This window comes from Podarcis filfolensis, assembly GCF_964270895.1.
Source record: "Podarcis filfolensis genome assembly, chromosome: 13".
Lineage (NCBI taxonomy): Eukaryota > Metazoa > Chordata > Lepidosauria > Squamata > Lacertidae > Podarcis > Podarcis filfolensis.
This window is the reverse complement of record NC_139615.1, coordinates 3,188,530-3,203,556: the sequence shown is the minus strand read 5'-3', so window position 1 is coordinate 3,203,556 and position 15,027 is coordinate 3,188,530. Positions and strand designations below refer to the sequence as shown.

General features: G+C 48.6%; 1 protein-coding gene across 12 annotated transcripts in view; it reads left to right on the top strand.

The window, feature by feature from the left end:
- Window positions 1-15,027, top strand: part of DLG4 (discs large MAGUK scaffold protein 4) — a gene marked incomplete at its 5' end in the record, with an annotated part of 144,078 nt that overhangs the window by 42,082 nt on the left and 86,969 nt on the right. For 2 of the 12 annotated variants that reach the window (XM_083580882.1, XM_083580877.1), the window contains one exon: window positions 13,458-13,961. The exons of the other annotated variants lie outside the window; for them this stretch is intronic. In XM_083580882.1, coding sequence (XP_083437008.1) covers window positions 13,920-13,961 — 42 coding nt within the window. Of the gene's footprint in view, window positions 1-13,457; window positions 13,962-15,027 lie in introns of those variants that run through there. 12 annotated transcript variants of the gene reach the window in all.

Here is a 15,027-nt window from a genome sequence, read left to right as displayed (position 1 = left end):
TATCTTTTAAAGTAATAATGTTATAAAAATATTCTAAGAGTCTAGATAAAGCTGTATTTCAATTGAAAACCAGTGTTAATGGTTTGTTGTGTTTGTGTATTTTTCTAACCCTATTAAAAAAAACATGCAAGAAAATCATCCTTGTTTAGAGAACTGTCCCCAAACAGCATTATATGGTTTGTGCAAACTTACGAACACTTTCTAGACCTTTTGCTAATTGTCTATAAAAAATGTTCATATAGGGTAGTAATTAATGTTCAGGCTCATCTCAAAGGGGATGCTGGTGGTTGTAGTTTATTGGGAGAGAAATGCCTCTTTTTGCAATGTGCGGATGCTTAGTACATACGGATGTTTTTTGATCTGCTGTCGTTGGGATCAAAAGTATTAAGCAGATGGAGCAACTCCATTACGAAGAAAGATGGCCGTGTTTGGGACTTTTAGTTGAGAGAAAAGGTGAGTAAGAGGTGACATGATAGAAGTTAACAAGGAGGAAGTAGATAGAAAAGCCCCATCCCCCTTATAACATTAGAACTTGTGGATATCCAGTGAAGCTGAATGTTGGGAGATTCAGGACAGATAAAAGAAAGTCCTTCACACAGTGTACAGTGGTACCTTGGGTTACATATGCTTCAGGTTACATACGCTTCAGGTTACAGACTCCGCTAACCCAGAAATAGTGCTTCAGGTTAAGAACTTTGCTTCAGGATGAGAACAGAAATTGTGCTCTGGCGACGTGGCAGCAGCAGGAGGCCCCATTAGCTAAAGTGGTGCTTCAGGTTAAGAACAGTTTCAGGTTAAGAATGGACCTCTGGAACGATTTAAGTACTTAACCCGAGGTACCACTGTATATGGAACTCACTCTTGTAGGAAGTAATAATGGCCACCAACATGGATGGTTTTAAAAGGATTAGACAAGAGGATAAGGCTGTTAATGATTGCTAACCATGATGGCTATGTTCTGCCTCCACAGCTGGAAGCAGTAAAGCTTCTGAATACCAGTTGCTGGAAACCACTGCAGCAGAGTGCTCTCCTGCTTGAGGGCTTCCTATAGAGACATCTAGTTGGCTACTGTGAGAACAGGATGCTGGACTAGATGGACTCTTGGCCTGATCCAAAAGGCTCTTATTATGTCTTTATAGGAAATATATGCCTGGAAAGCTTCCTTCAGGAAGGAAAAGTTGTAAAATTGAAGAGTTATTGGACTCACAAAACTTGCAGAGAGTTCCAAAGAACATCTGACTGGCCACTTTGGGAAGCTGGGAGCAGAACTAGATGGAATCACTTAGGTTCATACAGTAGAGTTTTTTGTATGTTGTGTTAAACCGATGAAGCACACTAGAGGTTCGTCAAGACTTCCTTTTGTGCTGCATTTCTGGGCACAGGTCTGGTTTTAAATCCCTCTGTGCAAGCAGGGTATTTTTTTGTCCCTGCACTTTCCCCAGGAAAATCCGCATTTTACCATGAATCAGAGCAAGTGGCAATCAGATTTTCTGCAGTTTGCTGTTTGCTCTCATTCAGCAGTAAAATGCAGTAAAATTCAGCAGGTTTTCCTGGGGAAAGCACCAGAACAACAACAAAACAGATGTGGAACTTTAAAGTGCGGACCTGTGTCTGGAAAGTCCGGATGAGCTCTAGGCCAGCCTTCCCCAGCCTGGTGTGCACCAGATGTTTTGGAGCTTTCTCTTGGGGCTGATGGGAGTTGTAGTCCTAAACAACTGGAGGGCACCAGGTTGGGGAAGGCTGGATGAGCATAGGCCCACTCACTTGTTGACAGAGCATCTCCAAGCAGGATGCTTACCGGGAAGACACTGTGTTACCTTCAGGTTTGTATAGTTGGGGTTAGATTGTCAGAATAGGATCTGGGAGATCAGGGTTCAAATCCTCACTCATCCATGAAGCTCACTAAGTGACCTTAGGCCAGTCACTGTCTCTCAACCTAACCTACCTCACAGGATTGCTGTGAGGAGAGAAGAACTGTGTATATAAATGTTGTTTGTGTGCGTTTGTCATAAATACATAATAAATAAAAGCAACAGTTTGAAGGGAGAAGAGCACACAAACAAAAGGAGTTGGGCAAGCCCCCTTTTGTTATGCACAGAATGTTGCATCAGCTCTGTTTCCTGCATTGTTGAAGAGGAGTTCTGTGTAGTACAGAAAACACACATTGTAACCAACATTCCCGATCAGGGAAGCAGTATAATATAGAACCACTTTGCAGCAAACTTTTTTTTTTTGCAGTAACTAAGGGGAACTCTGAAACTGACCAGATTTGACACTGATCCCCTTAGCATGTATGTTGAATATGTGTATGTGTGTGTGTGCGTGCGCATGCACTGAATTGCCTATTGGAGTAGAGAAGATAACTGTGTAATCTGAAGTGAGGCAGCTGCGTTCCCAGTGGGCTCCCTCATCTTATGCTGACTTGCAGCGGCCTCCTTCAGTGTATAGATTACTTATACTAGGGATCCCTCCTTCACCACCTTCTTAAATGCAGCTGGTTCTGGGGTTGGGGGGGGGAGTTGCTCTGCAGCTGTGTAGAATGGAGGGGTAAGAATTACAGGGGAGGAAGGAAGATTTTCATTCGCTTCTGAATCTGAGTAATGCGAGAAGGTTGATGCTATACTTCCATATAATTCCCCCCTATCCCCTTGATCTCACTGTTGAACCCTTCTGTCTTACCTCCCTCTTTAAGATTTTTCCCCATGGCCTTTGGCCCCAAATGTTGGGAGTTGTATTTTTAAAAAAAATATAGGAAGCCACTAATTATTTTTTTGCCTTTTTTTAAAAAAAGAACTGCATCCTACCCCCCTCCCCACAAAAAAACCTCTCAGCGCCATGCGGGAGCAGGAGCCTGTCGCCATGACAACCCCAGAGCCCCAGTGGCTTGGTTGCTAAGCGACTAAGAGACAGGGAGGCCAGGATGGATGGAGGAAATACATCAATGCAGATGGGGGAGGCAAAAAAATGATGGTTCCGCCCCTTTGAGTGACTTTGGGATGGGGAGATTTGAAGAGCATGGGGGTATCCTTACGCATCCTTCACCTCTCCCAATATCTTTTAAGGTCTCTCTGAGACCATCTGCCTTGCATGCAGAAGTCCCCAGGTTCTGTCTCCAATGGCATCTCCAAGAAGGGCTGGGAATGTCCCGTCCGAAACCCTGGAGAGCTGCTGCCAGTCAGTGTAGACAGCACTGAGTTAAATGGACTCGTGCCTGTCTTAGTATAAACATAGCTTCCTATGTTCCTAGGACAGAAATGTTGGGGTGTTGAGGCTCCTATTCCAAGCCCTCTTAGTGGGTGATGCGGTGGGTTAGGATACCTTCTTAGAGAGGTGGGGAGAGGGGGATAGTTCCAGGGAGGACTTGTCCATGACAGCAGTATCCCACCTTTGGAATCCCCAGCAACTGGTATTCAGAGACATAGTGCTACCAAGGTGGAATTTATCAGTGCAGGGGACTGATTTATTTATTAAATTTATAGACTGCCTGTTATGTACTGAGTTGAATAGGATCCAAACTGCAGCAGTCTGATTGGTCCTAGAACAATAGGATCCAAAGGGCAGAAGTCTGATTGGTCCTAGAACAATAGGATTCAGAATGCAGCAGTCTGATTGGTCCTAGAACAAGGCAGCAGTATGATTGGTTGGCAGGAACCACCCAATAATGCTCCAGATAGAAGTGAATCCACAACCTGATTGGCTTACAGTAGAATTCCGGAATTAGCCAATCATGTGCAGCCCATTGTGTAAATAATGTATATAAAGCAGATACTTTGAGAGGACATTCATTCATTCCTCCTCACCACTATGAGCTGAATAAAGGGCATGAAATCACTTTGCGACTCTGAGTATATTTCACTGGTGACGAGGATGGGATCCCGCTGAGCTGACTGCCACACACAGCACCGCAGCACCGCCACCTGCCGCACCGCTGCCTCGCACCGTGTATCCAGGCTTCAGCTCCGGGACACAAGGAACTCAGAATGGCAACCGACAGCAGCTTCTTGCCGTTCAACCCAGCATCTGGAGACTGGGAAGCGTACGCCTCCCGTTTCACCTTCCTCCTAGAAGCCAAAGGGGTCACCGATGAAGAAGACGCCAAGAAGAGGGCAATATTCTTCAGCGTCTGCGGAGAGGAGACGTTTGAAATCGCCCGGGCTCTCCTTGCGCCTGAAGACGTTGCTACTGTTCCATACAAAACAATAATGGAACAGCTGAAGGGGCACTTTTCGCCACAGCCCTCAGTGGTGGCTCGTCGAAATGCCTTCTACGCAAAGCGGCAAGCCCCTGCGGAAACCATAACTGGGTTTGTGACCTCTCTCCGCCAAGCTGCCCGGTTCTGCAACTTCTCAGAGCTGGAGAACATGCTTCGTGACCGCCTCGTCGGTGGCCTGAAGGATGAGAAGCTGCAACGACGCCTCTACGCTAAGAAGAACCTAACGTTCCAGGTCGCTCTGGAGGAGGCCCTGGCAACGGAAGCTGCCGAGAGGTCGACGCAAGAGGCAGGGCCGAGCCAGCCGTCCCAACCCAGGGTCCACCACGAAGACCTCACCGACGACTCAGGATCCAACAGGGAGGAGGTGCACTGAGTACAGCAGCGCACTCAAGCAGCCCACATACCACAGCTGCCTCGACGAGAAGGAGGGAACTGCGCAAGCTGTGGAGAAAGTCACGAGAGCAGGACCTGCCGTTTCCACAACGCAGAGTGCAGGCAGTGCAGAAAATTGGGACACATCGCCCGGGTGTGTCGGGCTCGGCCCAGCCGATGCCAGGCATCAGATGACCAATGCAAGAGCCCCAGGTACCGGGGCCCAACACACCAAGGCAACTCGACGGAGCTCACGGACTTCCAGGTATACCAGTTGCCCCACCCCAACGTAGAGAAAATTTATGTAGAGGTACAGATAGAGGGGGCCCCATGCCGCATGGAGCTTGACACGGGTTCAACTCTATCCATAATCTCGGCAAGGACCTTAAGGAAACTGTGTCCTACTGGGGGTCCCAAACTCAGGCCGGCCCCATTCACCCTCCGGGACTTCCAGAAACGTAAGGTCCCCACAATGGGGGTGGGGACCTTCAGGGTGCAGTACTGAGGGCGGACGCGGCAACTGGACTTGCTTGTGGTCAAGGGCCCCTATATTAGCTTACTGGGATTGGCATGGTTTGGACCACTGGGGCTAGCCGTCACCGGGGTGAACCACACCAGCTTACAAGTGGACGTGGACGCCATATGCAAGGAATTTCCGGGGGTTTTTGATGGGAAATTGGGACAGTACACGGCCCCCCCATTGCTCTACAGCTTGACCCCGCAGTACGACCGGTCAGGCTCAAGGCCCGCCGGGTCCCGTTCGCCCTGAAACCCCGTATAGACGAGGAATTGGACCGACTCGTGGAGCAAGGAGTGCTGGAGCCGGTGCCTAATGCCCCCTGGGAAACCCCAATCGTCACACTCGTCAAGCCTAATGGTTCGGTCCGCATCTGCGCAGACTACAAATGTACCATAAACAAGGCCCTCACGGCCCATGCATACCCAGTGCCAGTGGTCAGCCATGTACTTGCCACCCTGGCTGGGTCGAAAATTTTTGGCAAGCTGGACCTGGCCCAAGCATATCAACAGCTGCCAGTAGATGAGGCCACAGCAGAGGCACAGACGATTGTGACGCACAGAGGAGCGTTCAGGGTAAAGCGGCTGCAATTCGATGTCAGCGTGGCACCAGGCATATTCCAGAATCTAATGGACTCTCTCCTTAAAGGGATTCCTGGCGTCACCCCCTTCTTCGATGATGTGTTGATTGCCGGGCCCACACCAGAGGAGTTTGAGGACCGCCTCCGCACCGTTCTTTTTTTTTTTTAAATAATATTTATTAAAATTTTTCAAAAATACAAAAAATATCACTTTACGGGACTCCCCCCTTCCCCCACCCCTACCATATTCCCCTTTCATATTGTTGGCCAAACAAGTTCCCCATTCAAATTGAAACTTAATTTGTTTTACAGTAAAAAAAAGAAAAAAAAAAAACCCAGTGTTCTTTCCCCAAGACCCACCCCATGTCATTCCACAATTTCCATTTTTTAATAAAAGAAGCACCCCAGATAATAGAAACAGAAAAGGTAGAGAATAAAAAAAATATAATGAATAATAGACCAATTCAGCAAAAAATAACCAAGTTGGCAAGCCTTTGGAGTTTTAGTTCTCCCCCCCCTGTCCCCGGTTTAATTTCCCCCTGACCATCAACCCCTGGTGTCTGCCTGGAATTCTTAAGACCATAAATCACAACTTTTCCCCGACTCCTTGCTGGCTTTTTCTTTTTTAAAATTAAAAATAAATTTTTTTGAAAATCAAAATTATTATTATTATCATTATTTTCCAAAACTTTAACTTCAGTCTTTAATAAAACTGTAATAGAACTCCCTCCATTGTTCTTTCCAGGTTGTAGTCTGATTTCCCTTTGTTCCGCTGCTAAAACGTTGTAGTTCGAAAGTTTGGTAAGTCTGCAGGGATGGTTGTTATTCAGGGGCAAAACCTTACGTTCAGTCCCTTCCTTTCTTCAATAGAAAAATCTATTGTCTCCTTTAAAAAAACAAAAAAGAAAACACCCTGAAGACGAGATGTTATTTCCGTTTTGCAGCTTTCCCAGAAGATAACCAGTCCTGTAAAGTTCCATTGGTGTTTTTCCACTTTCCCAATCCTTGTAATGTCCCGAAACTCCTCAAGGGGGATTGTTGTATCTTTGTTTCCTCTAATCCAAAAGTCAATTTGTTATCCATATTCGCCATTTTGTATCCAAATTTTAACAAGTTGTAGCAAATTGTATCAAATTTAACCAGCCAAGTTCTCATAATAAAATCCACTCCGCTTTTCGACTTTGACAGCTATTTTGACAGCTGTCAAGATCTCCGACTCCTTTCACCAGGCTCTCTCTTCAGTCACCCCGGTTCCCAGGGGGGGGGGTTGCGTTTCCCTTCTCCAGTTCCTCCTCCAGCACAGTTCTTGTAGTTCCCCATCGTGAAATTTTGGATTTTTATCAGCAATGCAAGCCTTTTTGGGTCTTGGTTTCCCCGTCCTTGTTTTGGAAAGTTTACAATAGGGAGGGGACTGACTTCCTTTTTGGATCCCCCCCGCTCGTATCCAATTCGAAAAAAAAATTTTTTTTTCCTCCTTTTGAACCCGATTTCCAAATTTACTCACGGGTTGTTGTTGAAAAGTCCGAATTTTCAATGGAAGAAGTCAGCGCTCTCCGCCGAATGGCATGCGGCTTCGCTCAGCAGGGGAAGCAGAGAACTCAAGGCACCACGCTTCTCCCCGGCACCCGATCCGTAGCCTTTAAAAAGGCTCCTTCACGAGTCGGGAGGGCGCTAACGGTGCAAGCCGAGTCTCCATGTCCACGGCCTCCGTGGCCGTGGTTTCTAAGGGTCCCCGCATCGCCGGTGCGGTAGAACCCAGCCCCTGCCGAGCAGACTCCCTCCGGAGCTCGGAGGGAGTCCGCCATTCGGCGATGGCGCCAACCCGGAAGTCCCGCCTCCGCACCGTTCTGCACCGTTTCCAGACGGCGGGTCTCAAGGTGAAGCGGGAAAAATGTCTACTAGGAGTGCCTCAGGTGGACTTTCTGGGATTTATGGTGGACGCAGAAGGGGTCCACCCGACTGGGGACAAGGTACGGGCCATTTGTGATGCCCCAGCGCCGAAGAACAAGACTGAACTTCAGGCCTTCTTGGGACTATCGAACTTTTACCATTCCTTCCTTCCCCACAAGGCGGCGGTAGCGGAGCCCCTACACAGACTCCTGGACAAGCGGGCCCCTTGGGTGTGGGGCCAGCGCCAGGAGGCCGCATTCCAGGCAGTCAAGGACTTGCTTGTCTCAAACTCGGTCTTGGCACACTTCGACGAGAGGCTGCCGGTGGTGCTAGCATGCGACGCCTCGCCCTATGGCATTGGTGCTGTCCTGGGACACCAACTCCCAGATGGAAGAGAGGTACCGGTGGCATACTTTTCCCAGACACTCAACACAACCGAGCGGAACTACTCGCAAATAGACAAGGAGGGTCTGGCAATCGTGAAGGGAGTAAAAAAATTCCATGATTTCTTGTACGGGCGGCCCTTCACCGTGGTGACTGACCACAAGCCGTTGCTAGGCTTGTTTGCCCCCAAAAAGCAGACCCCCCAAGTGCTGTCTCCTCGCGTCCTCAGGTGGTCAATTTTCCTTGCCAGCTACCAGTATGCACTGATTCACCGCCCAGGGAAGGCGATGGGCCATGCGGACGCCCTCAGCAGGCTACCACTACCGGAAACAGGCCCCGACCCAGCACCTGCACAAGAGGTTATGAGCCTGGAGCTGCTTCCCGACCGCCCCATTCAGGCACAAGAAGTTGCACACCATTCCAAGAAAGATAGGGTCATCTCCCGGGTCCTGGACTGGGTGTGGAGGGGATGGCCCAGCAGCAGCCCCGGGCCAGAATTCGCCGGCTACACAACCCGCAAACATGAACTGTCGGCCCACAAGGGGTGCCTGTTATGGGGAAGCAGGGTTGTTGTTCCCCAGCCCCTCCGCAAAAGGGTCCTCACAGCCCTACACGAGACACACCCAGGGGTAGTAAGAATGAAGGCCCTTGCCAGGAGTTATGTGTGGTGGCCGGGGATCGATGGAGAGATAGAGGCCTGGGTCAAACACTGCCAGGCCTGCCAAGAATCCCGCCCAGATCCCCCAAGGGCCCCAGTCCAGTCCTGGGAGTCCGCCCAAGCACCATGGTCACGCCTGCATGTGGACTTTGCTGGCCCCTTTCAGGGGAAAACATTCTTCATAGTGGTGGACTCCTACACCAAATGGCTGGAAGTCGCACTGGTACCATCCACTTCTACGTCCGCAGCCATCCGGGTACTACGCAGGCTGTTTGCAACCCACGGGCTCCCTGACACTCTCGTCTCAGACAACGGGACTGCATTTACGTCAGGAGAATTCCAAACCTTCACAGCGCAGAACGCCATCCGCCACATCCGTTCGGCGCCATTCCACCCTGCCACCAATGGCCAAGCAGAACGCATGGTGCGGACCACCAAGGACACCCTTCGTCGCATGACGCAAGGGGATTGGGAGTACCGCCTTGCCACATTCCTTCTAGCACAGCACAGCACCCCCAGCTCAACGACTGGCCGGAGCCCCGCTGAACTACTAATGGGTCGGCGCCTTGCAATCAGACTGGACCGCCTTTACCCCGATAGAGCTCAGGATGAGGTAGTGGTGGGGGAAGGCAGGAACCCCCGGACCTTCGAGGCCCAGGACCCAGTGTACGCAAAGAATTTTGGGGCAGGCCCTGTATGGGTACCCGCCACAGTCACCAGGGTCACTGGCCCGGTGTCGTACGAGGTGCTAACAGATGGGGGGCAATGCTGGCGCCGCCACTGCGACCAGATACGGCGACGATTCCTGGGAGAAAACCAGGAGGAGGAGGACAGGTCAGAGGAGTCCCAAGGGAACAGAGGGGCAGTGAGGCCCATAGAGCAGGAGGGGCCAGCAGGAGAGGCAGAATCAGTAAATACAGAGAGGACCCGTGAGGCCGAAAGGACACCGGAACCAGAACCATGACTGAGCGAGCCGGTTGCGCCAGACCAAACAGCCCCATCACAGCCAGCATCCTTGGAACACGAGCCAGAACCTGAACCCCGGACCAGGGAACACCCCAGGCCGCAACGCACACGTAGGCCGCCAGCGTACCTTGAGGACTATGAATGCGACCTCCCGGGCAGGACTGGAACTTAGAGGGGAGGGGTGTTATGTACTGAGTTGAATAGGATCCAAACTGCAGCAGTCTGATTGGTCCTAGAACAATAGGATAAAAAGGCAGCAGTCTGATTGGTCCTAGAACAATAGGATTCAGAATGCAGCAGTCTGATTGGTCCTAGAACAAGGCAGCAGTATGATTGGTTGGCAGGAACCACCCAATAATGCTCCAGATAGAAGTGAATCCACAACCTGATTGGCTTACATTAGAATTCCGGAATTAGCCAATCATGTGCAGCCCATTGTGTAAATAATGTATATAAAGCAGATACTTTGAGAGGACATTCATTCATTCCTCCTCACCACTATGAGCTGAATAAAGAGCATGAAATCACTTTGCGACTCTGAGTATATTTCACTGCCCTTCATCATAAGATCTCAAGGCTGTTCACAGAATAAAATTTCATCACAGAAGAACATGCTTCACTCTATGTGTGTGAGAGAGAGAGCAAGAGGTTTTTTGATATGGTCTTTTCTAACAACTGGTATGTTGCTAGAATAATGGTGTGCATTATGTGTTGATTTAACACTCCTCCCTTTTATGCAGAGTGGGCCAAATATTGTCTGCCAGCAGTCGTGCGCAGTAGCCCTCCAAGGGTGCCACAAACTGCATGGTTTTGCTTACATTGTTTAAGCCTACAAAAATAGGATGCTCATGTACCCAGCAGGCAACAGGAAGAGGCCTCTGGGCTATGTTCATGGGCTGCACTGCTTTGAACATAAGAAAAGACTGCTACATTAGGGTGTGCTGAATTGTTCAACCTTCAGATTCCAAAAATGAAGGGTGCTAAAAACTTGCAACACGACTTGTGAAGTCAAAGATATTTTGATTAAATGAATATAATTTAGTTTTGCTTGGTAAGTAAAATGTGTGTAAAATTACATAGACATCATTTAAAATGATTGCCAAGTATTTGCAGTAATATATTATTCTTATTATTATTTTATTTAGCATTACCCAACATTTTCAGAAGGTAAAACTAAATTATTTGGTTTTCCAAAAGCAATTTATGTGTTTTTCATCAAGCATAGACTTAACAAGCTAAATGTTGTCTGGTCAAAAATAATAGCAGATTTGAATTCCTCACACTCAAAAACATATTTTTTAAGACCCTTCACTGAAGAAATTTGCAAAAATTAAGTTTCACGCCCTAAAATGGCATGTCCTGCTACTGTATCAGACCAATGGCCCATCTAGTCTACCATCCTCTTCTCAGAGTGGCCAACATGATACCTGTAGGAAATCCACAAGCAGGACCTGAGTATCAGAACACTCTCCCCTCCTGTGGTTTCTAGCAACTGGTATTTGGAAGCATATTGATTTATATATTAGTATATTGGTTTCAATGTAGCGTTTTAATATGTAACTGTATATTTTTGTAATATTTTGTTCAAGTTGTCTGTTGTTGCTTCAGTTTTCTGTATACTGCTTAGAGATATTTTAACTATACTAAGGCATATTTTTTAATTGGCATCTGTCTCCAGAGACAATGGAGTGCACCTCTGAGGGTGAAGTCAAACTGCTTTAGCAGCATTTAAGTCACCTCCCTGGGACGCAAGCCCGGGCAATGTGTAAGGAAGTCCTGGGCTGCCCGCTCTGGGCCTCTTATGTGATCCAAAGGAAAACAGAGCAAGACATCTGGTGCCAGCTTAGCTGCAGGAGTTCCTGGATGAAGGCATACAAGGCACCATCCAACTGCCACCCAAATGTGTAGATTTGTGCAGGGTTTACTTCTGAACATTTTCTTTTCCTGAAGATATACAGTGGTACCTCAGGTTAAGTACTTAATTCGTTCCAGAGGTCTGTTCTTAACCTGAAACTGTTCTTAACCTGAAGCACCACATTAGCTAATGGGGCCTCCTGCTGCTGCTGCGCCACCGGAGCACGATTTCTGTTCTCATCCTGAAGCAAAGTTCTTAACCCGAGGTACTATTTCTGGGTTAGCGGAGTCTGTAACCTGAAGCGTATGTAACCTGAAGCGTATGTAACCTGAGGTACCACTGTACTGTAAGGCAGCAGAGGTTGAGGATCAGTGTTTTCTTTCTTCTTGACCATTGAGACTCACTCTTGGTCTCATCTGCTCAATCTGCCAGAGCCTGTCTTCACATGCAGGAGAAGTCCCTAACTCACCAAGGGCTTGAATCCCATTGGCTACCCTCACATGGTTTAGCTAGCCAGCTGAAGCCATTCCTGGGATGTAGCCACTGTTGCATGCTGACAGCTTCTAGGAGCCACAGGTGAGAACCGAGTGCAGCGTGGAGACCAAAGGTGGTCAGGCTACCCCAGAAGGAGCATGACATGTTCCTCATCAGAGTCCTACCCCTCCACTAAGACCCAATTCACCCAATTAAGTGGTATAGAAATTAAATAATCATTACTGCCTCTGACCAGTAGGCAGAGCACAGCCATCATGGCTAGTAGCCATCAATTGCTGTCTCCATTAATTTGTTCAGTCTTCTCTTAAAGCCATCCAAGTTGGTGGCCATCACTACCTCCTGTGGGAGCAAGTTCATAGTGCTGCATGAAAAAGTACTTTTGCCCATCCTGAATCTTCCAACATTCGGCTTCATTGGATATTCCGGGGTTCTAGTGTTATGAGAGGGGAGGGACTTTTCTCTCTACACTTTCTCCAGGCCAGGCAGAATTTTACAAGCTTCTATCATGTCACCTCTCAGTCACATTTTCTCTGAACTCTGGTTTAGCAGTTTGCACCTATTGGAAATAGGGGCAGTCTTGTGCTCTGTGAAGACAGTAAAATGCAGAATTGGTGCATAAGTGCTATGTATGTGTATGCTCACAAGAATGTTATTGAACACCTTTGCACTGCATCATTGTATTTGCAGTCAGCTGTCCCTCTCACACATGTGCTTGCACATACATGAGATACTCAGTAGTACTTTACCATTGCACTGTGTGTGTGATTCTCATTCATTCACATGCTCTTTCACGCTTTCTCCATGAGAGCACATGCATGTTAATCAACTGTGTGACTGACACGTTGAGAGAGGACTGGCACGTGTGAAGCGGTTGTCACAACTCAAATGTCACAGATGGTGTGTATATTTGCATCCTTATGGCCCCCGCCACAAGGAGTTTTTGGCTGTTCACACATTCGACTGCAAGTCAACCACTGAGTGGTATGATATGTGCAAAATATACACGTGCACATACCCAGCCGTGTGGCATGTCTCAACTCTGCACTTCCCTGTCCCTCTCTTGCACATGTGCGCTCTCTCTCTCTCTCTCTCTCTCTCTGTCACACACACACACACACATCATTTCTCAGGGTGTTTCTGTTTCAGCTCCACACTCATAGCTTTGATGATTCAATTTGTGAGCATTCCTTGCATAGTGCTTGAGCATTCTGAACACTGCAATGGTCTTTCTCGCTCCTTCCCTCCCTCCTTCCCTGCCTTGCACACACACACACTATTTCAGCTGCATTCTCCTAACAACTGCATTGACTTTTTGGTGACACACTCGTAGCAGTCACTTTGCTTCCCACATCCCCATGCAAAGTCCTGGCGCACACACATGCATCACCCCCACATCAACACCCCTGCATTCCCCTTCTGGGAATACTGCAATGGGGTCTCTCTCTCTCTCTCTCTCTCTCTCTCTCTCTCTCTCTCTCTCTCTCACACACACACACACACACACACACACTTTTGCATTGCACACACCAGAACATCCTTCTTCCATCCAGCCCTCCCCATCTCCTTCTGCATCAATTGGACACTCACAACTGGAGCATCCTTTTCCTTCAACACCCCCCCACCCCCGCAAAACGCAGCATCCTGGACACACACTCTCTCTCTCACACACAAATCCTGCGACTGTCTCACACCCACACCGCATCCCTCACTCAGACTCCCCACATCCTTTTTCTTGCACACTCCTCTCTCTCTCTCTCTCTCTCTCTCTCTCTCTCTCTCTCTCTCTCCCTTGCTCACTGCATCAATCCTCTAATCACAGCCCTCTTTTTACCATTCTGCTTATATCCCCCCCCCCCCCGCACATCCTCTCCTCCCTCCTTCGCCCTTTCAGTTTCCTCCCCTCCGTCTAGTCGTGAGGATCAAGCCCCCACCTCCTCTCTCTGGCAGCCCCCACACTCAGCTCCCCCATCTCCACCCCCCCACACCCCCATGAAGACGAAGAACAGGCTCTCTTCCATGTGTCTCTGTGTGGTAGGTGTCACCTCTTCTATCTTTATGAAACCCCCCCCTCCTTCCACCAGCCCCTAAGCAAGTCAGAGCCACCCCTATCTTTAACCCCTTCTTTTCCTCCAGCCCCACAGCAACAGGTTCAGAAGAGAGAGGGAATGCATTGCGGGGGGTGCCGGGTGGGGGTGACACAGATGTCTTTCTTATTCAACATGCAGGAGGCTGCCAAGAGACAGACCTTTCCCCAAAATATATCATCTCTGGTCCTTAATCTGAAAAGGTGTGTGTGTTTGTGTGTGTTTGTGTAGCGAGATGGTGGGTGGGTGGGTTTGTTGCTAGGCACAAATCCAAATACTGACCCCATCCCCACCCCCCAAAAAACAGCAGCCCCTGACATCATTAATGGCACAATCTTCCCCATATCCCAGCCACTTTGGCCCCCTCAAATTCCAGAGTATTGCTCTGTTTGTCTTCTGACACCCAAACACCATCTGATTGCCCTCCCCATTTGTCTCCCTAAGCTCTGCTATATCCTCCTTGGGTACACCCCCCCCAAAATAGCAAATTCTGGTCTTGTCCCCTTCCGTATATTACAAATCCTTGGCCTTCACATCCCTCCTACATCAATATAGTACTCGCCCATTCAAGGATATTGCCAAATTCTCTGACACCCCCCCAAATGTTGGAGGCTCCCAACATAGTGGTACAGCTCTTCCCTCTCCCCACCCCATTCTAACCATCATGACGTCTTAAAATCTCCTGCTGAGTAACAACACAATGATCTCTCTTACCCTACCCCTGGAGAAAAAGTCTGGGGAGGGGGAGAGTTACAGTGGATTTTATCCCTTCCGCTAGAATCACCTGTTTACTCTTACCATGACTGCCCCCCAACAATAGAACACCCCCCTTTCCCCCCACTGGATACTTGGAAACTTTGGGACCCCCAAGCCTCCATTACACCCCAATCCTTTCACCAAAACAGCCCTCTAAACTAAATTTCCTTACAACCATAGGTACGGGATGCATCAGTTTCCCCACTGGCTCATGTACACGTCTTTTTCTGGACTAAGTAAAGGAAAACCCCTACAGT